Source organism: Phaenicophaeus curvirostris, chromosome 16 (assembly GCF_032191515.1).
Source record: "Phaenicophaeus curvirostris isolate KB17595 chromosome 16, BPBGC_Pcur_1.0, whole genome shotgun sequence".
Lineage (NCBI taxonomy): Eukaryota > Metazoa > Chordata > Aves > Cuculiformes > Cuculidae > Phaenicophaeus > Phaenicophaeus curvirostris.
In genome coordinates, this window is record NC_091407.1 from 15,458,903 (window position 1) to 15,482,843 (window position 23,941).

The 23,941-nt window shown below is 53.4% G+C and overlaps 1 protein-coding gene across 2 annotated transcripts in view; it reads right to left on the reverse strand.

Moving 5' to 3' along the window:
• Positions 1–21,723: 21,723 nt before the first annotated feature.
• Positions 21,724–23,941, reverse strand: part of NTN3 (netrin 3) — a 33,128-nt gene continuing 30,910 nt past the window's right edge. For both annotated transcript variants that reach the window (XM_069870147.1, XM_069870146.1), the window contains 2 exons: positions 22,480–22,554; positions 21,724–22,217 (listed from right to left, as the gene is read on the reverse strand). In XM_069870147.1, coding sequence (XP_069726248.1) covers positions 21,889–22,217; positions 22,480–22,554 — 404 coding nt within the window. In that variant the 3' untranslated portion in view covers positions 21,724–21,888. The remainder of the gene's footprint in view (positions 22,218–22,479; positions 22,555–23,941) is intronic.

Genomic DNA, 23,941 nt, shown 5'->3' on the forward strand with positions numbered 1-23,941 from the left:
TGGGGCAGAGCCTGGGGTCAGGTCACCTTTATCCCTGTGGAACAGCATCCCTCTGCCTGCCAGGTCCCAAGGGAGAGACCCAGACCAGAAAGCACCTCCATGGCTGATTTATTGGCACGGTTTAATATTAATCCGTAGGGATGCATCCTAGCTGGGGAGGCTGCTGTGAGCCATATGCACCGTCACGGCTCCCCAGCAGTGCTCTGGCCAAGTTTCATGCTGCTCAGCTCCTGCTCTTCCATTCCTCTTTCTTAGTTGTTAATATTAAATGGGAAGAGTGTTTTAAAATTGGGGTTTTGGTTAAAACGATTCCTGCAGTGAATCAACCTCAGCTACATCAACGCAGGCAAATTTTTCCAGTAGGAAAGAGCAGATTATTTTTAAGGCTGTGGAGGGTGAGCCCTGGCTTCGTGACTTGTGCCTCAAGGATCTTTTCCCATCTGGCTCCTCCAGTGTCCAGTGAAAGCAGGGCTGGGGATGCAGCATCTCCCACCCTTCCCACAGGACATGTAGGTCTGGAGCATCTCCGACCCCTCCATCTCTCTGTTGACTCCATTTGAAATTGGTTAGTGGCTTTCAAAGTTAAAGAGACACTCAGAGAGACAAACCTGCACACACCGCGACTGCAGAAACCTTTGCTTTGGAAACCCAGCCAAGAAAAGAAAGCAGAAAAAGAAAAAAGAGAGGATGAAACATAGTGGAAATGAGCTATTCCTGGGCTGTTGGAGCAGTTTGGACACAGAGCCCAGCACTGATTTAATGAGCTCATTTCACACCTTTAATTAAATAGGTGTGACTCTTCACAGGGAGGAGACTGTGGACTCTGCAGGGGTTTGCAGGATTGAGGAGCATGGGGATGGAGGAGCCTGGTGGCAGCAGCCGCGCTCATTGGCTCCAGCTCTGGGGAAAGGGATGGAGCCGTCACTGAGCGCATGGAAGAAACCCTGGAGGGGCTGTACACGTGCAGGGGACTGTCACATCCCACCTCCAAACTGGCATGTGGCAGGGACAGACACCCTCCAGCAAGTGCATGGGACCCCCAGATCACAAGGGAATTCTGGTGGCACCTCGCTGAGGCCAGGCTGGGACGTGAGGCCCTGCATTGAGCCTCAGTTTCCCCAACTGACAAGCACTGGGAAGCAGCAGATGGTGTCTGACCTGGGGATTTGGGTGGACACATCGGAGAAACAGCTGAAATCCAGCTGGACAAGGGGTCTGATTCTTCTTATAAACCTCCTTTTACCCCCCTGTAATGGGACTTGGGTTTCCTGGTGGTTCCCTAAAGGCTCTGCTGCCCACAGGGGGCTGGCAGTGGGGCTGGGAGCCATCCTGCTGACACCAGCAGTGGTGATGGGTCTGTCCTGCTGGTCAAAGTGCCCAGGACAGGTATGTGGGGGGGAATCACCCCCACGGGTCCCATCCTGCACTGCTGTCCAGTGCCAGTGTTTGTCCCCCACTTGCTGGATGATGGGGATATGGGGTGGATGCTGAGGCAGAAGCAGGGAGTGCCTGGGCCTGGGGAGGTTCCTGGGACCCCCAGCAGCCCCTCCTTTCTCCCCAGAGCAAAGGGGCTTCAGTGCAGCCCTTGTTGCTGGGGGCAGCTGCAGCTGGGGAGCATCCACTTCTCCACTCTGGCTCTGCTCCTGGCCAGCCTGGCCCTGCCAGCATATGGGAAAGGCACCATCCTCTGAGGATAGGGGTGGGAGGAGAAGGACAGGGAGAAGGACAGCTATACCTTGAGCTTCACATGCCTTGCTCTGCAGCTCTTGGCTTAGCCTCATATTCCCCTCCCTGCCTGGCAGCCGAGCTCCATGTGGACCCATGCCAGTGGAAAGCAAATGCCCTTCCAGCCCCTCTCAGGGGGCTAGGGGAGAGCAGGACCCCCTAAATCCCTCCCGTGGAGCTGGAGAGGACTCTTCCATCCTTGCTGTAGCAGGTCCTGGGGCAGGTTGGAAGCACAACCTTGGCCATGAGGGGACCAAAGCCCTCACATGCCCCTGCCCTTACTGCACCCTAAAGATGGTTACATGGGGGCCCCTCTCCTTCCAACCCTCCTTTTGCAGGAGCAGGAACTGATGTTGAGCCTTGGAGCCTTGGCAGCAGCATTGTGGTGGCATCGCAGGGACTTATGGTCCCAGCCACGCTGCAGCCCAGCTGGGAGCTGCAGCACAGTTGGAGCAGGAGCTGCACGACAAGGGGGCAGCCAGCACAGAGCCCCAACCGTGGGGCTGGGATCGTTGCTGGGACAGACTTTGTGGGACTGAACTCTGTCCCCTGGTCTGCCTTGCAGAGCTGTGCTGTGCTGGCGGCTCCCAGCCCAGGTCCTCAGTGCCAGTGAGGGGATGAGCAGCCTCACAACCCCCCATCCCTCTTCCTAGAGAGGGATGCCCGGACAGTTGTTACAAAGCTTAGATCAGTGCTGCACACTTCCACATATGGTTCCCATGCTCCTCAGATGTCCAGGGAAGAGCTTGTCCCCATGGCGTGATGGACCTGTGCTGGGGGGAGCTGCAGGCATGAGGACATCTCCCTGCATCACCTCCCACTGGACAAGACCTGGGATGCTCTTTCAACCTGGAAGATGGAAGCTATTTTAATACATGAATTTCTTGCTGAGCTAGTGTAGCTCCCGGCATTCCAGCCTATCTCCCCTGGCCACGGGCTTTGGCATGTCCCTGTCACCCGACCCTCATCCTTGTGGCAGGAGGAGAGCCAGTTCCCTGCCAACTTTCCCATGGGACAACATACTGGTGCTGCCCTGTGCCAGGAACAACGCGGTCCCACTGTGAGCATCCTCCTCTCCTGGGCAAACACGTGCAAATCTGTCCTGAAAGCCAGCATGCCAGGTCCATCCTCAAAACACCTGCTCAGATCTTGAAACATGGCACAAGTACAAGCTGGCCCCTCGGGACCCCTTGCACCCAGCTGGCAGCTCCTGGCGGGTAAAGCCTGGTGGCAAGGCCAGTACTGCCCTTCCCAAAGCTGTCCTTGCCCATCCCTCTGCCTCAGGTGATAAATATTAAAAGAAAATTTCAAGGAGAGGGTGTGGAACCCAGCAGCTGCTCAAGCAATTTGAAGCCAAGTATGGAATTTGGCTGGATTTTCCAGGGTGTTTGCAATGGTTTGTTCAGCCATTCACATCTCCCTGCTCTGCAGGAAGGGTGCAGCCCAGGAATGGTTGGACTCGATGATCTGGTGGGTCTTTTCCAACCTGATGATTCTATGATTCTATGATGGAGCTTCGGGTGGAAATACCAGGTTTGGGTCAAACATCCCTGCTCTGAAACCTCGGCATTGGTAGCAGCTTGGCACAGGCAGCTTGTGATGCTGCCAGCTGCTCCCCACCGCTCCTGTTCACATCTCATGTGACGTCTTGTGTCCCTAATCCAGGGACACAATTTGACCAAGGAGGCAATTGTGCCCCTGTACTCAGCACCTGGAATCCTGGGTTAAATTTTGAGCCCCTCACTACAAGAAGGACATTGAGGGGCTGGAGTGTGTCCGGAGAAGGGAACAGAGCTGGGGAAGAGGCTGGAGAACAGGGGTTATGAGGAGCAGCTGAGGGACCTGGGGATGTTTAGTCTGGAGAAGAGGAGGCTGAGGGGAGACCTCATTGCTCTCTACAACTGCCTGAAAGGAGGTTGTAACAAGGTGGGTGCTGGGCTCTTCTCCCCAGTAACAGGGGACAGGATGAGAGGGAATGGCCCCAAGTTACACCAGGGCAGGTTCAGATCAGACATTAGGAAAAATTTCTTTACTGAAAGGGTTCTCAAGCACTGGAACAGCTTCCCAGGGAGGTGGTGGAGTCCCCATCCCTGGAGGGGTTTAAAAGACAGGCAGATGAGGTGCTTAGGGATATGATTTAGCAGTGGACAAGTATGGTTGGACTTGATGATCTCAAACATCTTTTCCAGCCTAGGGATTCTATGATTCTACTCAGTATGGTGGAACTTCCTCCCAGGTCATTGCCCAGGATGCTGCACCCACCCCTGCTCTGCTGCCCTCAGCGCTGGGCACCATGAGTTCCCCACCATGCCCCTGCAACCTGAAGATCCCCGGCACCTCTGAGAGACCCCTGCAGGCACAGACCTGCTGCCCATCACAGAACCTCCCTGGCCTGAGACACAGCTCCAGGATGTCTTCAGCTTTTCCAGAAGAGCTGTGAGAAGCTGAGCTGCCCCAGAGGAGAACCCCGGGGCAGGGGAAGTGGTAGAAGGGAGGAGGGGGTGTTTCCCCTTCTAATTTCAATAAACTAAATGAAAGGGGTGGAAAATTGGTATTTCATGCAAAACTTGGCGAAGGTTAAACCACTTCCAGATGCTGTCTCAGAAAGTTTTGCTCCAACTTGATCTGTTACAGATAAAGCTGTAGACGGCCCTGCCAGATATTGTATTACAAGCCATGGAGTTTCCAAACAGTGCCGTGATCCAGGCAGCATTTTGTGTGTGCTGTCCCCTAAATGGAACAGGAAGGACCCAGAAGTGTCTCTGCGGCTGCAAACCTGTCCTGGGACTATGCCAAGAATCCCTTGGTGTGGGCAAGGTGAGGCAGGTAGTCAGGGTGGCCACGAAGTAGGAGCCCTGAGGGACACCAGGCAGTAGGCAACCACCAACATGAGAGACACCCTGTCCTTGGCCACCACCGTGGCTGTAGCCCCTTGCACCAGCCTTTTCCAGCAGGATAATCCTTGGCTTCCACCTCTCCTTTTAGTCTGATCCACTGTGGTCTCTGCTCTGCATCCCATCAGCCCTGTGGCCAGAAAGGGACAACTCTCTGTGGCCAACACTCTGTGATGGACAAGTCTCCATGGGACAACTCCCTGCTGGACAACATCACATGGGACAATCCTCCGCAAGGGAGGGTTAGAGTTAAGGTTAGGGTTAGGGTTTGATGTTTCCCAAGTAGAGCTGTCTCTGCAGAGAGTTGGCTGTGTAGCGTTGTCCCAGACTCCTGGTGTGCAGCTAGAGAAGACCTATCAGGGTGACCAGCAGTGATGCAAAGTTACCTTCTCCATGGACACAGGAGATCAGAAGCTCCCTTGGTCACAGCTCTGAGTGAGGTCCAAGTGCATAGCAAAACCCTGCAGCTCTCAGCCTTGCTGAAGGATTGTGCCTGCCCCAGCTACCCCAGGATGGGGCTCACCACCGTGTGTGGCTGATGCACAGGGTGGGGAAACTGAGGCAGGGCCAGGATAAGACTAGAAGAGGAGCTGCTTTTCCCTCTCAGGCTGCTGCTTTGCTCCACACCTGCCCATGCTGGGGAAGCACCACAGCCAAGCTGCAGCTTTTTTTGCAGCTATGGGCTCAGTGGCAACTCTGGCACACCTGCTCGAAGCGGGGGCAGAGCCTGCATTCCTGCCCCCGGAGTCCCCTTCCTGCCCCCCCTCGCCAAGCACAGTGTCCCTGCTGCCTTTCAGCCTCCGCTTATTTTCTTAGCAGGCGGGTCCTGGATTTGCTGAGCCCAACAATTTCCTGCCCCAGCGAACACATTCCTCTCCCCCCATCTCAGGTCCCTCTCACTGCCTTCCCACCTTGGTGCTGGATGCTGCCCCCTCTAATTCCCCCACAACATCACTTTTCCCAGCTGGGAAGTGGAGCAATTCTCCACCGTGACCCCCCTCCAAACCCCCCAACATCACTTTTCCCAGCTGGGAAGTGGAACAAAGCCTGGGGATGAGGGATGCTAGGTCTGTGTGACTCTCCAGCAGTTTTTGGATGCTGAAGGAGGTGCTGCCTTCCCCCCTCTGCAGTCTTGGAGGGGTTGGCTGAGCACCCACGGGGAGATGGAGGGATGGAGTGGAAGACACAGTCCAGTCCCAGCCAAAACACCAGTTTGGAAATGCTGCTGGCACTGGAGATGTCCCCAGCCTCATTGATGAGAGGCGATCTTGGGGTCCCTGTGCACCCCCATGAGAGCCTGTGAGCATCGTGCAGGCAGAGTGAGGTGATGCCAAGCTCTTTCCTGCCCCTGTGCGGGGACATGGCTCTGGTGGGTTTCCCGCAACTACTAGGTGGGAAGACAAAAAAGGCAGCGGAGGAGAGGTGGGACAGTCACTGGGGTGGCTGGGGACAGACACAGTGTCACCAGAGGGACAGCGGCATCAAGTCAGGATGCTGAACCAAGCACTGATGTGGGGACCAGGAATGGAAACAGTGAGCAGAGCCCCTCAAATCCACCTTGCTGACCACGTCCTCAACCGGCTGGCAGTGCAGGGACCAGCTGCAGAGGACCTTGGCCAGCATGACGTGATGCTCTAGGGCAGAGGAACCCCCATTTCTGGGGCTGATGCTGCTGGCAGAGGGACTGGGAGATGAGTGGGCAGGGGCGGAGAGCCCAGCGTAGACAAGCCAGCCAGACATGCCCTTCCCAGAGCTCCTACCCACCCACAGCCCAAAAAGGTAGAAAAAAACAGCGGCCCACCCGTCAGGAAACCTCAAATCAGGGCCAATGTTTTTGAAAGCGTTTTTTCTCCTCTCTCCTTTAACACATCTGCCAATATAATCTGACCTTTTCCAAATAAATAAAGCCCGTGCGCTCCAGCTTTGATCCCGCACTCCAAGTTTTTTATTTACTTAATTGGCCCATCCAAGGCTTGAGCGAGCCGTGGGCCGGCAGCAGCCGCTGCCGCATTCCTGGGGGCTTATCGCCACCCGCTCGCCTGGTTGTCATTACCAGGGCTGCCCCCGCCCCGCTGTGGCCACCTGAGCTGCATTCTGATCCCCTTCTCCCACCGGGTACCCTGCCTGCTGCCATGGGGCAGCACATGGGAGTGAAGATGCCCCATGGGGTCTCAAGGAGGTTCTGGCTTGTCCAGTGTTGGTGCCTGGCACTATCACTCCACCCCATCCTGTGGAGGGTTAGAGGAACAGGTGCTTCCCTGGGTTGTGTGGGGAGGGATGGTCCTCCAGAAAGCAGATCGGAGCTTGATTCACTGCTCAGAGATCACAGAATCACAGAATCACCAGATTGGAAAAGACCCACTGGATCATCAAGTCCAACCATTCCCATCAATCACTAAACCATGTCCCTCAGCGCCTCATCCACCTGTCCCTTAAACCCCTCCAGGGAAGGTGACTCAACCCCCTCCCTGGGCAGACTCTGCCAGTGCCCAATGACCCTTTCCATGAAATTTTTTTTCCTCATGTCCAGCCTGAACCTCCCCTGGTGGAGCTTGAGGCCATTCCCTCTCGTCCTGTCCCCTCTCACTTGGGAGAAGAGCCCAGCTCTCTCCTCTCCACAACCTCCTTTCAGGTAGTTGTAGAGAGCAATGAGGTCTCCCCTCAGCCTCCTCTTCTCCAGGATAAACACCCCCAGCTCTCTCAGCCGTTCCTCATAAGGCCTGTTCTCCAGCCCCTTCACCAGCTTCGTTGCTCTTCTCTGGACTCGCTGCAGAGCCTCAACATCCTTCTTGTGGTGAGGGGCCCAGAAATGAACACAGGATTCGAGGTGCGGTCTCACCAGTGCCGAGTCCAGAGGGAGAAGAACCTCCCTGGACCTGCTGGTCACACCATTTCTGATCCAAGCCAAGATGCCATTGGCCTTCTTGGCTACCTGGGCCACTGCTGGCTCAAATGTCTCTGTCTCTGTCTCGATTCCATCCTGATAAGCCCTGGAGTAAAAGCACTGGGAGCTGAGGCCAGAGTTGTAGAAGTGGTCAGGCTTGAATGGATGTGCCTCAGCCTCCGCAGAGCATCCAGCACAGGGAAGGAGCTGGCCTGGCATGATACGTGCTGCCCAGTGCTGCCTTGTCCCCTCTTGTCCTGGGGTGTCAGTTCGCCTCCCAAGCAGCCTATTGGAATTTGCCTCTGATTAACTCCCAGCTCTGCTTTTTCATGTCACAGCCCATAATTTAGAAACCGCCAGTGGGAAGAAGGAATATTTCATCCCCGAGCATCCTTGTCTGGCACTGTGGGGTGCGTTGGCTCAGTGACGGATGGGCACCGCGGGGTGGGGGGTGATGGACTGTGTCCAGGGCGCTGCAGAGGGGCACCCCCCAAGAGCAGAGGGTTCTGCAGCTGACAGATGAGCTGCATCCAGTCTGTGAGGGATGACACCTCCAGCAGCTGCCACTCACTGGTGCAGCGGGGTGTCGTGGTACATGGAGCATGTCTAGCTCAGGATGGACATTACCCCCTCAGATTTCACTGACGTGCTCTCCCCCCTTGCCTGGCCGGCTCCGAAGCCGGTATAAATCCTCATAGTCCATTTACACTGATGACGATGATTCAGTATGACTGGTCTGTCCAAGAGCTCCTTTCTCTGGGAAGTGGCCCCAAGACCAATGGTGTGCCCATGCCCTTCCTGCCTTGCTGGCAGCTACGTCAGCTGAGTTCACCCAGTGATTGAGAAAGGTCTTTTCTTTGCCTTGCTGGGAAAATCTTGCTGCCAGAGATCTCAGATGGCTCTACCACCCAGGCTGTCCTGCTACAGCCCTATTCCTGGCTCTTTGAAAACACTTGCAGATGCCTCTTTAGTTGCATGGCTCTGCCTCATCTATTGTAGAGGGCATTACCACAAGCTCACCCAGCCCCTCCATATCCGTGTCTTCATGAACTTGGTTGTTTCGAAGTGATAAGTTGATACAGAATCACAGAATCACAGAATCACAGAATAACCAGGTTGGAAGAGACCCACCGGATCACCGAGTCCAACCGTTGATACCTCCCAGTGACACCTAACAGGGTCCCAGGCAAACAATCCTCTCCTCTTGAAGCCTTCCTGCAGGCAGCACAATCAAAGTGGGTCAAGGAGGTGGCAAAGAGGGGAAGGGAAGGTGATGTCAGGTGGGATTTTGACGTCTGATATATTGACGTTTCCTGAGTAGAAGCCAGTCACTCAACATCTGGCCGAGAATATTGCATCTTGCTTAAGAGCAACTCCAGATGTTCCCAAGACCTTTTTTTCATTATTTTATTTCTTTCTTTCATTCTTTTCTTCTCCCCCCTCCCTCTCAGCCACTCTTGACTCACTAAATCAAGGGAGACAGGCTTTTAACTCTCTGGAAAGAAATAAACGGCTCGATGGTGAGATGAAACGAATTCTCTGTAACTCTGTGAGCAGATGTGTGTTGGGGGAGGGAAAGGCAGGAACAAGGTAAAGGAGATCAAGAGGAAGAAAGGGGCATGTATACATGGTCATTTTTTCAGCGTGAGGTGCTCCAGCTGGAGGCACAGAACGATGGCCAGAAGGATGTGTGGTCTCCATTGAATGTGCAGGACTGGTGAGGGCAGGACTTGTGACTGGAGCAAAAAGAGAAATGAACTGGCTCCTTTTTTTATCAGGTTGACAGGTGATCTCCTCTCCAGCATAATGGGTCCAGTTCTTACCTCCTGGAAGTGGCTCAGAGTCAAGGAGGTCAAAAGGAGGATGAGTCTGGTATGTTGATGATGCTCATCCAAAGAGGTGATTTATCATCCCTGACTGGAATGAGGGAATGACCAGTCAAACAGCAAGAAACCTGGGAAAAGAGAAAGTTTGGAGGGAGGAGGGGAGGGGTCAAAGGTGAGAGAGATGAATAAGAGAAAGATGGAGGAGGGGGCTGAGAACATGAAAGGAAGATACAGGGATACAAAAACGTGGTTTCTCTGTCGTGTTACTTGGCTCCTGCCTAAGATTTTTTCTGTGCTGGTTGGCTCTGCAGCACCAGTGCTCACTGCATGCCATGGGCGCAAAGGCCTCGTGTCTCTCTGACGTCCTAGAGCTGCTCCATCTGCAGTCTCTTCAGGTAGAGAATCACCAGGATGGTGCCTGTCTCCCATTATCTACGCTATCCCCTCCTGAGCAATCACCATTTGTTTGAGCTGCTTTGTCTGGGTTTGAATTCTCCCAGCCTCTAGCAATATCATCCCTACTCTGCAGGGTTTTGTAGACTCCTTTGACAAAGCCACAGGGCTCAAACTATCTGCTTTCTTGTCTTCTTACATCTGTAAATGTACCCTGACAAATAGTGCCATGGGGCTAGTGCAAGAAAAGCTCATTTTGTTGCCCTCCCTTTCCTCTTGGAATTAATGAGCCAAAATACTGGATGACCACCGCAGTCAGCCTAGAGAAGCAACCTGATGGCATCAAGTGGATGGCTACCAAAAAGCCTGGGAAATCTAACGGTGGAGAAACATGCCACTAAGAGGCAAACAGGGTGACAAAATGCAGCTCTTTATCATTTAACCCATGCCAGAAACCTGCCACTGGAACCTGGAAAACCGAGGAGCCAAGCACCTCCACCAGCACATCTAACGTGGCATTCAGCGGTGGTGCCGACCTGCTCGTGCCAACACCTCTGCAGGACACATCCCATGGGAATCATAGAATCATAGAATCACCAGGTTGGAAAGGACCCACTGGTCCAACCATTCCCATCAAACACTAAACCATGTCCCTCAGCACCTCATCCACTTGTCCCTTAAACACCTCCAGGGAAGGTGACTCAACACCCTCCCTGGGCAGCCTCTGCCAGTGCCCAATGACCCTTTCCAGGAAAATTTTTTTCCTCATGTCCAGCCTAAACCTCCCCTGGCAGAGCTTGGGGCCATTCCCTCTCGTCCTGTCCCCTGTCACTTGGGAGAAGAGCCCAGCTCCCTCCTCTCCACAACCTCCTTTCAGGTAGTTGTAGAGAGCAATGAGGTCTCCCCTCAGCCTCCTCTTCTCCAGGCTAAACACCCCCAGCTCTCTCGTAAGGCCTGTTCTCCAGCCCCCTCACCAGCTTTGTTGCTGCAGTAGGTAAGGATGATCCTTTGGCCCAGTGAAGACCAGACTCTCAAGCATGGGAGGTGCTTCCAGATTTAGCCTCCCTCGTGGCAATGACAGAAAGGCTCCTGGCTTTCAAAGAGCTGGGTCTCAACATCTTCTGATAGCTGGGTCTCATCTGCAAGTGCACACACATACAACCTGGTTGAGTTTTCACTGTACTGTGCATACTTGAACCTCACAAGAAACCCTCAGAGACCTTCTGTCTGGCAGTAAGAGCTCTTCAGAAAATGATAGAGGAGGTCTCTTGAGGTCTAGAGAAACCATGAGTACTGTCCAGCTAACAGATGGCTGCTAATAAAATTCTGCAGAGCAGTTCAGTTCATTCATGAGCAGGGATTAAGTCTGGAGTTGTGGAGCAGGAAAATATCTTGCAGGGTGACACCTCAAAGTCTGCCCTTGACTACTGAGGAGAAATAACCTGGTTTCCACACCAGCAGCTGGCCTGCACTGTCTCATCCATGGCCAGCACCCTGCTTGGAGGTCAGGAGCTTACGTTGGTTAGAAAATTCTCAATTAAACTGGTTTTACCCTCTGAAAAAGCCAGTTTGCTTGAACGGAGCCGGCTGACTGCTTCTCTCCTCAGCATCCAGCCCAGTTCCCAGGAGGCTGGACCCCTGCTTCTGAAGAGCCCCAGGAGGCTCAGCTCTGGCTCCAGGTGGGCTCGTGGGGTTCCAGCCCTGGCTCAGCTGCAGGTGGTCTATGGCTCTGTTGAGCTCCAAGTTGAGCCGTGGCTATAAGAGTTTCTAGGCTTCCTGCCCTGGAGCTGGGGTCTTGGCTCTTGGTTCCTGGCTCTGGAGAGTGAGGCCAAGAGGCCATCCTGGCTCTTGGGAGGACCTGCACTTCAAAATTTTCCAAACAAATCACTTGGATTACTTCTAACTGACGTTTTTTGGAGAGCTTTTCCTTCTGCCGGAAGGGAACAACTTGATTTACTCATTTTCCAAAAATTCCTTATCTGAACCCCCTGGATACTTGGAGGAGGGTGGAGAGAGAGCCAGTGAGTTCTGCCAGACCAGGTCCACCAGCTTTGTCTGAAGCCATCAGGTGTGGCAGGCTCTGGCTCCTGGCACCTCCTCATTGCCCCAGGCTTGCAGGTGGGGTCCCAGCACTCCCTGAGAGCCCTCAGCCCTCACAGAGCCCTCCCAGCACCCTGACACCTACAGCCACCCCTTGGATTGTCTGGGATGGAGCTAGCAGCTCAACTATGAGTGATATCTCAAATTTTATGCTTTGGTATCTTGTGTCTTTCCCTTCTTTGTCTTTCCTCTCTAATGGGGGAGACCTGGGGGATCTCCAGGCTGTAGGGGGACATTTCTCCCTTGGACAGGGTACGAAACCAGGTCCTTGCTGGGAGGAATGGGGCTGCCCGAGATGAAAACTCCCCAGCTTTGGCTGTGCTGTCCTGGGGAGTGGTGGCTGGGGTGTAACATCTTTGGTGATGCTGATGGCTTGGGGACAGCCCTGTTCCCGGTGGCCTCTGAGCATCCCTGGTTCTCCCATCGCCCCCGCATTGCCCCCTTCCTCCTACAAAGCTGGATGCACGTGGCTGCTGGGAAGCGGAGATGCATCTTACAGGCTTCATCAGAACATCTTTTTTTGGGATCTGATGATGATACCTCTTCCAAGGGCTGCTTTCTGCCTCAAGCACCTATTGCCCACAGTGCCAGGAGCATCGGCTGCTCCTCACAGAGTCAGGGAACAGCGCTGGGGCCTCACCACCTCCTCCTGCCCCAGGGAGGGTGGGTGGCAGGTCCTCAACCCCATCCCACACCACAGAGCCTCTGGTGAGGCCACAGCATAGAAGCAGCGCTGGCAGTGGAGCTCAGAGACACCTGCACCCCCAGGAGTAAGGGCTATTTCAGAGGGATGGGGCAGGTTTCTCCTTTTCAAAAAAGGCTGTGAAGTTCAGATGGAAAAAATAATATATTTTCCAACTGTTATATTTCACGAAAGGAGCTGTTCATCCACTTAAAATCCAGGTGACAAGTACAAAAGGCATTTGGCATTATAAAGCAGGCCAGATCTTCAGGAGATCGAAGATATATGGTACACAACCAAGTCCCAGCTTCAATCTGCTCCTATACTGTAAATTCCAATTACATCATACTGCCTTGTTTAAATACCGTGAAACTTGGCTCATGCCCTAAGTATGTTTTATATATTGCCACATCCATTCGAAATAGATGGGCAATGTGTTTTACGGCACATGTGCAAATATCTCTGTATTTTTCCATCTGGGGGTTTATGGGATCTTTCAGAAATTAATAATGGGGCTCGGAGGAAATGTTCGACTCGGAGGCAGTAGCAGAGATTTATGGCTGTCCCACTGGATGCCAGGGAAAAGTTTGAAAGCGCCCGGAGCAGATGAAGTCCCTGTGATTTCACCAGGCGCTCCCTGAAAGCTAATTTTGCATTACAGGCGAGACTGGGAATTTCCCCAAGCCTGCTGGCAGGTTGCTGGAAAGGGGTGGCTCTTAAATGCTGAGCACTGGAGGGAGGGATGGGAGTGGAGGTGGGGACCAGCACCCATGGAGCTGCTGCTGGGTGGCTCAGACCTGGGTAGGGAAGGGGGAATCACAGAATCGCAGGATGGTTTGGGTTGGACTGAATCTTGAAGCCCATCCAGTTCCACTCCCCTGCCATGGGCAGGGATCAGGGGGTTCCAAGGGCAGGGACATCTCCCACTGGATCAGGGGGTTCCAAGCCCCATCCAACCTGGCCTTGAACACCTCTGGGGATGGGGCAGCTGTCTGGGAAACCTGGATTGGTGCCCCCCACCCTCACAGGGAAACATTTCACCCAAAGAAGTCCTTCTCAAGTCCCAATCCATTCCCCACCCAACCTGGATTTGTGCCGGGATTGCCCCAGCTCAGGTGCAGGACCTTGCTCTTGGACTTGTTGATCTCTGCGAGGTTTGCACAGCCCCACCTCTCCAGCCTGTCCAGGTCCCTCTGGATTCATCCCTTCCCTCCAGTGCGTGATGGGGACAGCGCTTCCTGGCCACTCCACCAGCCCCCTTCAGCCACCCTGCCTCCCTCCCAGCTCCAGGTACTGTCTGGCTTTGCTGGAAAATCATAGAATCATTAGGTTGGAAAGGACCCACTGGTCCAACCATTCCCATCAATCACTAAACCTTGTCCCTCAGCACCTCATCCACCCGTCCCTTAAACACCTCCAGGGAAGGCAAACTCAACCCCCTCCCTGGGCAGCCTCTGCCAGTGCCCAACGACCCTTTCTGTGAAATACTTTTTCCTGATATCAAGCCTGAACCTCCCCTGGTGGAGCTTGAGGCCATTCTCTCTTGTCCTGTCCCCTGTCACTTGGGAAAAGGGAGAGTGTGAAGCTCTGTATGGGCAGGCTGGCTGAAGCCACCCTAATTTCTGGCTCAAGATGTGAGTCAGAGCCTGCTGGGCTCTGTTTGGCTTCCTGATGGATGAGCAAACCTTGGCTCTCACAGCATGGAGAGCATTGAAGGCTCCTGAGCACCTACCTGAGCAGCACCAATCCCAAGCAGCTACAGGGATCTTGGTGTGGATGACCAGTGGCACTAGGGAGGGACATTTGAGAAACAACACATACCAAAAGTCTTAGATAGTCATGGTGGTTGGTGACACGTCACACAACCCTGGAGCATGGGAGAAGCTTTGCTCCCGCTGTTGTCTGTCTGGCAGGGCACAAGCAAGGGACAGGCAGGACTCAGCATCACTTTACAGAGATGCTTCAGAGGTCTCTATAGGGATGCTGGTGCTGGGGAGAGACCTGACCCGAGCACTTCTGGACCCCTCAGGTGTGCTTTGCTGTGTCTACTCTGCCCTGTCTCCTTCATCTCTCTCCCCATGCTGTGAGTAGGACCATGGTCCCCATTACGACAGGACAAGAGGGAATGACCTCAAGCTCCACCAGGGGAGGTTAAGGCTGGACATTAGAAAAAAAATTTTCACAGAAAGGGTCATTGGGCACTGGAACAGGCTGCCCAGGGAGGGGGTTGAGTCACTTTCCCTGGAGGTGTTTAAGGCACGGGTGGATGAGGTGCCAAGGGACATGGTTTAGTGATTGATGGGAATGGTTGGACTCGATGATCCGGTGAGTCCTTTCCAACCTAGTGATTCTATGATTCTATGACAAACCCAGGGGTTGGCTGGTGGTTGTGTGGACCTAGGTTAGCATCTGCCAGCTCTCCAACAGGCAGTCCCTCCTCTGAGCAGTCCCAGCACCAGCCGTCTTCAGGGAGTGCCACCTCTCTCTGCTCCTCCAACCAAAGCCACAGCTTTCCCATTGCTTGGCTGTGCCAGGGGGAAGTGGTAGGTGTTTATTTTGACAGTGGAGAGGCCCATTCTCCAAGCTTTCAGGGCAGTGCATCTCGTCCAAGAGGAACTGTTGGCTGTTTATTTGAGTCTCACAGTGTAAATAGAGGACTTGCTGCAACGGATGCTTGCTGGCGGCTCAGCAGCGAGGGCCTGATCCTGTCCCATGTGGAGTCCCCCAGCCTGTCATTGACTAAATGGGGATGTAGCATCCCTCTGGAAAAGCAATTCCACTGGATCTTGTGCATTGCAGGTAGAGGGTGAAATGTGCGAGATGAGGTTTGGCAGCAGGTGAAAGCCTGGCAGGAGGTGCAGCGATGCTTAGCCTGAGCCATAGGGGGACCAGCACAGCTCTGCCAGGGCAGCAGCATACCTGGGATGCTCTTCTTATGCCACAGGTATGTGCCAAGGTAAACTTCCTGGCACAGCATCGCAGCAATGTGTGTGGCTATGGTGACAAAGAGTCTAAAGAGAAGAGTGGTCCCCACCAGAGTTCATCCATCCCCAGGGAGCTGGTGGGGACCACTCTTCTCTTTTGCCTTATTGTCTCCATTGCTGCTGAGGTGGGAAAAACCCAGCAGGAGGGAGCGGACGGGTTTCTCCAGATGGTGCCCCTCTGACCCTAGCCATTCCCCGTCTTCATCTCTTCCTTAGGAAAACACGGCATGGGACAGCCCATCGATTAATGGTTTCCTCATGTTCCCCTGCACAGCCAACATAGGAAGCTGCATCCCCACTCCCCATGCTCTGCTGAACTGATCCCCTACCTCCCTATGCCCCACAAGGGTCCCGGGCATTCTGCACACACTGGGAGCATGTGTTTAACCAGTGAATTAGGCTCTAATAAAGACGAACATGGAGATAGATTGGATGTGGGAATAAATGAACAAACAAATGACATGAAGATTAATTCTGATGTAATTAATGCCCCCAAGGCTTGTGAAATTACACTTGGCATTTTGAAGAACAGCACATTTCTTAGCATTTTGCAAGAACGAGAATGGCTGGAGTGGCTACAACCCCTGCACATTTGGCTGACGTAGTCCTGAGTGGGAAATGTGCATCTTGCCCTGGTTCTCTGGCAGGAGGCCGGGTGGGTGGAAGAGCCCTGGCTGGAGCTGGGAGGGCTGGGAACTGTTACGGCCAAGGTTTGCTTTAGAAGCAAAACTTAGGAGGTTAACGAGGCTTGTGAGGGTTGTAACCACTGAGTAAAATGCCAGGGTTGGGTTGCTTGGCACAGCTCTGTTGTACCAACCAGATGACAGAGCCAGGATAGAGGACATGGCACGGAGTGGGGTGGTTGGACAGGTCACCAGCTGGCCACTGTTCCTCAGCATACTGTGTCCACAGGAGACAAAATACCACTGTTCCATGGGATTAACAACAGAAACATGGAAAGGACAGGCTGGCAGGGCCACCATTGCCCCTCTCTGACAGCTGGAACCACCACTAAGATCTAGGTGGATCTGCATCATGTGGATGGAGAGGCATTGCTCTGTGTACCAAAGAGCATCAAAGGGGTGAGGAGAACTAGTAGACCACATCCAACCATGATGAGGGGCCAAGCAAGTAGGACTTGCCTTTCCGAGTAGGTCTTGCCCCTACTTAGAGATGCAGCTCCTCACCGGGCAGTGCATTCTCGGAGCCCAGCGCTGAGCTGTGCCCCGTTGGCCAAGCAAAACGCTCTTTGCTTGACTGCACGGCACCTAAAGGAGGTGTTTTCCTGTGGGATTTACATCTAATTTTATTTTTATGGACTTTGGTTACCAAGAACAAGGTGATGGGAAATAATCTGTGTCTGCGTTCATCTGTCTGCCTGTCTATCCATCTGTCCACTACGGCTAAGGTTCAGCTGTCTGAGCTCCTGTGATCTCTCATGAGTAGAACTGGCTGGAGAACATGGAAAAAGAGCACTGAGTTTTCTGCAATGTTCTCACATTTTGCTTCTTTCCTTGGCCAAATTCCGGCTTTTCATGAAAAATGTCCATTGGTGTTTTGAAACGAGAAAAATTTCAACCAGCTGCAAAATTCAGTCCCAAAGCAGGGAGGAACTTTCAAACTTGGCCTCTCTTTAAGCTGCCTTTGAATCTCAAGCATTTTGCCCCAGCTGAGTACTGGGGAAAAGTCTGTGTCAGCCAGCAGGAGCTTGTGTCCACCAGCCTCCCATTACCTTGGCGTGGGTGGGAAGGCAACTCCTTGCTTGACTACTAATTATCCCTTTTTTCACCTCCTCACTTAAATCAGCTTTGAAACTAGTTAAACCTACTGGAAAGTTGTCTTGATTGCTCTTTCTTTTCAGTGTAGCTTTGTTTACATGCTAGTGTTATGAATAGCAATGAAATAATTGCAGAAGTCATTAACGAGTATATAAACCCAATGCCTAAATAAAATAAACAGCAAGCAATATCATTAGTGTTCCCATTTTCTTCAGTTACAGCTCTTGGAGAGTTGTGGTGGGAAGGTGGAAGAGTTTTTCCAGATATTTAGCCTCCTTAGCTGTGAAGCCCCCCAGGTTTGGGTAACTCCAGATGCTTGAGTTGGCAGACAAGTGGAGGTTGGTGGTGGCTCATAGAGAGCCCCCCACTAGCCTGATGAGTCCAATGAGCACAAAGAAACCTCCTGGAGGCTGGTGACCCAGTACTGGTGAGGGGCTCAAAGCCCCAACCAACCTGGCCTTGAACACCTCCAGGGGTGGGGAAGTCACCACGTCTCTGGGCAAACCTGGCCAGGGTCTCCCCACCTTCACAGCAAAACATTTCTTCCTAAGATCTCATCTTGATCTCCCCTCTTGCAGCTGGAAACCATTCCCCTTCATCTTATCCCTGCCTTCCCTGATCCAGAGCCCCTCCCCAGCTTTCCTGGGGCCCCTTTCAGTACTGAAAGCTGCTCTAAGGTCTCTCCAGAGCCTTCTCGTCTCCAGGCTGAACAACCCCAACTCTCTCAGCCTGTCCATATACAAGAGGTTCTCTAGGCCTCAGATTATCGTCATGAAACCCTCTGGGTCAGCAAAGCCCTATCCTATGTAGCTGTGAGTGACAGATGAGAGAAAACCCTTGGCAAAGACCCCTGGCTTCCCAGCCCACGTGCAAACTGTGTGCGCATGAAGAGAAGATGCAGAATTAGGTGGATGGTACTTATAAGATTCATGTTGTGTTAAAAACATTAATAATAAAATAATGATACCCCTCCCCAATGCACATATCTCGTGCATATTTCACCACGCACATATCTCACCACGGTCCAGAATATTCACTGAATTTTTACACATTTCACAGGTGCCACCACACTGCAGGGACAAGTCCCTCTGCACAGACTTCTCTCCACAGGACTCCACCAGCATCCTGGAACTGCCCCGTCCACTCCCAAGTTTAAATTACAAAGCAAAGAAATAGAGGACAAAAAGGTGTGTGGATGAACATTGGGATTTAACCATGTGTTAAATGGAGCAGCTCCATGTCTAAGTCCCCTGGGTAGCATTAGTTTTCCCCCCTGGGTTTCCCAGATGGGGTTGTCCCGCTGCACCTAGAGATGCCTCCGGTTGGGTTTGGCATCTGGCTGCAGTTGAATGTGGATGGAAGAGGCAGACCTGTGCAGGGCTGTGCAGTGCAGAGCCCATGGAAGAGCAGGGTCCTGCCCCTGTGTCCTTCACCTGCCCAGCAGGACACCCATGTGCATGGGGACACCAGCTGGGAGCCACCCCTCCTCACCAGCAGTCCCAAATGGCAGAGTGGAAACAAGAGTGAAGAGCTTCTGGAAGGATAAATCAAGAACTTTAACCACCAGGTTTGATGAAGTTGCTGGTCCTCCCTGCCAAAGGCTTTTTTTCCCTAGCAAGCTTCTTCCACAGCACATGGAGCAGGGAAGGGCACCGCCAGGAGAGCCAGCTCGGCATCAGCCCTGTGAGGACGGTGCCATCAGGTTTCACAGCCCTCCCACAGGCTGTGCCTGGGGTGACACAAGCCAGGGAAGTCAGGAACATGTCTTCCAGGCAGGAGCCTTAATGAAGGTGCAGAATGTTCTGCTCCAGTCTCTTGGTCAGGATTTTAGGACATCCCCCAGCCAAAGAGGGAGAGGTCCTCTCCTCAGCAGCAGCCCAGGGTGGGGTGTGGTGGTCCTGCCTCTGTGTTCTTCATCTGTCCAGCAGGACACCCAGGTGCATGGGGACTCCAGATGAGAGCTGTCCCTCCTCACCAGCAGTCCCAGATGGTGGAGTGGAAACAAGAGTGAGGAGCTATCAGAAAGGATAAATCAAGAATTTTAACCACCAATACCAAAGTTCTCAGAGAGTTTTAGGTGCCCCGCTTCAAGGGAGGAGAAATCAGGTGCCAGAGGAAATGCTGGAGCCTGCCCCCCCACAGACTGTGCAGAGTGTTTTCTGGGGAGCGCAGACACATTGTGCCTCTCCTGGGGGTGGTAATTGCTTGAAGAAAGCACATGTCTTCTGTAGCCCTGCCCTGATGAGCATCCATGGCCACGAATTGGTGCCGTCCTGCTTTTTCATGTGGCCGCTGAGAAGAGGGGCCGGTGAGCCCCCACACCTCATGGTGAGATGCTGAGCAGCCCCTGGGGCTGTGAAAGTGGCCCTGGCGGGAGTCCTGGCTGTGCTCAGCCAAAGGGTGTCCCACCACTGACTCTTGCTTGAGGACTGCCAGGTGCATGGGTTTGGAGCATGCCGGAGGCAAGGGAAGCAGCTCTGGGTGCAAGCAGACATGTGAGGAAGAGGAGGGCTGGGTGGCCCACGTACTTCAAGGACCATCTCATGACAGAGGCTGATAGACTTTGACAATCAGAACAAGAGGAGCCAGGTATGGGAAAGGGAGCTCAGCTGGAGGAGAGATCTGTGTCCAGAGTGGGGCATAGGACCAGCTCATCCAAGCCCAAGTGGTCCCACATACCCTTTGCCTCTCAGCTTCTGATCTTCCCCCAGCTGTGCCAATGCCCTGTGTTGGCAACACAGCATTCATGGGACCTGAAAGACGGCACTGTGGGTCTTGTGTGTCTCTGAGAAGCCACTTCCAGCATTTCCAGCAGCTTTACCGATGCACTGAGTTCCCTGTCAAGGGCAACTCCATGTCCAAACAGACATTCCCCAGCATCTAGATCCTCACTTCCCAAAATTCCCCTGTCCTGGACCCTGGCAGTGCTCCTCTAGTCCCTACAGCTGCAGACTCTAGCACCACTCTGAGACGACGGAGCCCAGAAGCACCTCAAAAGGGCAAAGTATCACCCTAAAGCACAGGAAAACTGCAATGTAGGCTACAATACCTTGCTGAGCCATTCAACAATCAAGGTTTGTAGGGAAAGGAATGTCTATTGTCAGAGATGCTATTATTTCTACTCATATTTATTATGGCAAGACCACCACAATCTCAACATGGGAAGATACTGGTGTCTGCTTGAACTGGAGACTAATACATGGTGAGAAAGGTATAAAGGAGTAGAGGTGGGTCAACGAAAGCTCTTCGCTCTTCGTGCCACCTCTGCCTTGTGCACCTCCTCAGACAATCTTGGCCACAGCAATACTTCCCAGGAGGGCATGCAGTCACAGAATCATAGAATCTCCAGGTTGGAAAGGACCCACTGGATCATTGAGTCCAACCATTCCTATCAATCACTAAACCATGTCCCTCAGTACCTCATCCACCCATCTTTTAAACCCCTCCAGGGCAGGTGAATCAACCCCCTCCCTGGGCAGCCTCTGCCAGTGCCCAATGACCCTTTCCATGAAAATTTTTTTCCTAATTTTTTTCCTGAACCTCCCCTGGTGGCGCTTGAGGCCATTCTCTCTTGTCTTGTCCAGTCAGGCCAGCTCTGGAGGATGCACACCAAGACAGAAGATCGCTTGATGTCAGCTCAGCAGAAACAGGTGGAATTATATCAGTTGGTACCAGAATAGAGGGACATAAACCTGGGTGGATGGATGATGACACATGACAACACAGTCGGCCTGTCCACCCCAGGTCCTACTGGCAGGGCACAAAGTGAGTGTCTCCAGGTCTTTCCCACTGGGTTTCCTGGACTGTGTACCTGGATAGGTACAGCCAGGGGGTTGTGAAGTCTGTCCCTTTCTCCCTGGTGGACACTGTTCTGTCTGGCTGTGGCCACCAACTCACCGCCAGGGCCTGACTCCTCCCCACACGGGTCCTGCCCCAAGCGGCAGTGCTGGTCTGGGTAAATCTGAGGTCACCAGAGAATCCAGCCTTACAAAACTTTGTTTGTTCTTCCTGGTGGAGACCCTGGGACTCTTCTCTCTGCAGCGTTGAATGGTTTCCACTGAGCCTGCTCGTATGCACATCAGGATGAGGGGCAGGAGACTCTGACCTCCTGTTCCTACTGGGCAAGGAGAAGGGCAGAGAGAGGTCTGACAGCAGCACATTTTCAGAGAGTGAGGAAGAGGCAGGTACCAAACACTGGAAAAGGGGAAAGCTGTCAACTCAGACATCAACACCAGGCAGAAGTAGACTTTGTTAAAGGGAAAAGAAAAGCCTAGAAGGAGTGCTGTGAACAGGATGCCCAGAGCAGGACACCAATCCTCTTCAAGCTCCTTGAGGCTCCAGGCACCTGTGGGATCTAACTCCACTTTGCTCCTCGTTAAAGGTTTGTCATTACTGCATTATTTTTAATACATACATGGAGAAAAAGCCCCCCACGCACACCCACGCATGCACACGCACGCACAAAGGGAAACCATTGCCAAAATATACACTATAGACAGAAGAGTCCGTTCACACTATATATATGTACAGAGTCTCTGGGCGCAGTCTAGCAGCACACAGCCAGGCTGGGGCTGAGCGCGGGGTGGGATTCGATGGGATGGGATGGGATAGGTGGAAACCCCTCAGGGCTTCACACACTTCCCCTTCTTCTCCCGCCGCTGCAGTTTCCGAAGGCGGCGTGTCCAGGCGTCCCGCCACTGGATGACCAGGCTGTTCTTGTCAGCCATCAGTCCTGGTCGGTCAGTGGAGTTTTCGCTGATCCCCATGACCAAGTACTTCTTGCTGATCTGGATCTTGGGGCATTTGCAGGACAGGTCTTTGAGGTGGATCCACAAGAAGTTGTCTCCACGCTTGACCCGCTCGTCACGGCACTTGTAGACGGAGAGGATGTTGATGGTGAACTTGGCCCAGTTACCCACCGTCTCCATTTCCAGGATGTTCACCTGGACCACTGAGGGAAAAGAAGAGGAGGAACAGTGATGGGGGATGCTTTGCCTTGCTCCCCAAAGGAAGCTCTGGCAACTGGAACAGCTCATCCCCAGCAGTCCCACCTGTCTCATCCATCACACCCTTTTGGAGGACTGATGTGGGGATCTCTCTCCACACAGGATGCTCCCCACCTCCTGGGACATCTGCATCTCCCCCACCTGGCCAGGTCTCAACTGCCTCTGCGGCAGAGCCCAGCATGGCCCAGGGAGGGAGGAGATTCTTACCATAGTCCTTCTTGCAGTACTTCTTCATGTTAATCTTGTAGTTTCCCTTGGCCGGCTTGCAGTAGGAGTCACAGTCTGTGGAGAAAGAACGAAGGGTTGAGCACAGAGGGGACTCAAACAGGTGGGGTCTTGTCCCGTGGCAAGGAAAGAGGGAACAGAGAGAGGACAGGAGAGGACAGGAGCAAGATGTAGCCTGGCTGAAGGTACTGGGTACTCCACAGCACAGCACCCTCCAGAAGGCTGGGCTGCTGCTGAGGATGGGGTCTGGCAAGCCCAGTTGTTCTTCTGGCAGCTGGGGGCTCAAATCCCAGCGTGAACTCTGACACCACATCAGCTGGGAAGAGAAATCAAGCAGCTTTGGTCCCACTGAGCAGACTGTGTCACCTCCAGTGCTGACAGAGATGGTGTCCTGCAGGAGAAATCAGCTTGGGGTGGGATGAGGCACCCTGGGGACTCTCCACTGGGATGCAAAAAAAGGTGCAGATGGGAGAAATGCAGATGAAGTGATGGTGCCCTGCCTGGAGATCAGGTAGGGGCTGTGGCCAAGGAGAGACAACCAGAACAGCTCCGGCCCTTCAAACCTGGGTGAGGAGGGGAAAAGAAGACTCAGCACCAACCCCACCATCAGCCCCACAGGGAGGAGACTCAAAGGAAGGTCTGACCCCAGACCAAGGGGCGACTCAGCCCTCAGGGGCCAGGGGTGTGGGAAGCATCCTCCTGGGACAGCCTCTGCAGAAACCTGCACCTTGTCAGTGTTCCAGAGTTGTGGAAGGGAACCCAGGCCAGGGGAAGCAGGTGGGTGAGAGAGGCAGCTCTGCTGTGCCAGGTCACTCCTGCTGACATCGCCTGCTCGGATTCCAGAATGGCTGGGGAGGCCACCAGGCTGTCCTCTAACCCCATGCAGCACCACTCCCTGCTGTCCCCCAGCTCCAGGCAAAGCTCATGTCCTCAAGGAGCCTTTTTTCTGTGCATTTCTAAAGACCCAGATTTGCATCTCAAGCAGAGGGAGGGCAGGGAAAGCCTCTTTCCTTCTCCAGAAAGGCTTTGATCCCAACAATCACCCGAAGCAGCCCCTTCTCCTCCTTTCTTTCCCCCTGCCATCCTCCTTTGAACATCTCAATTTGTCTCTTTCTAAATGGCATATTTTTTCTAAGCCCATCTTTCTTCTTTTCTCTCCCTCTTGCAGGTTCTCTCTCTGCCTTGGCCCCACGTCCTAGGACAGAGCCAGCAGTCCCTGAAGTTGCCTTTGTTTGGGGGTTGCCACAGCGATCACTGGGGATGGAGGCGAGGGTTTGGGGAAGACAGGGAATAGCAGCACCCCGTGCCAAGGGGAGGAGGAGAAAAGAGGAAAGAAAGAAACCCAGGAGCACAAACTCACCCTGAGCTCTGCTGCTCTCCTTTCTGACTGGCACCTTTTTTTTAGGGGACTTTGTGCCGCCTCTTCCAAACTTGTCCTCAACAG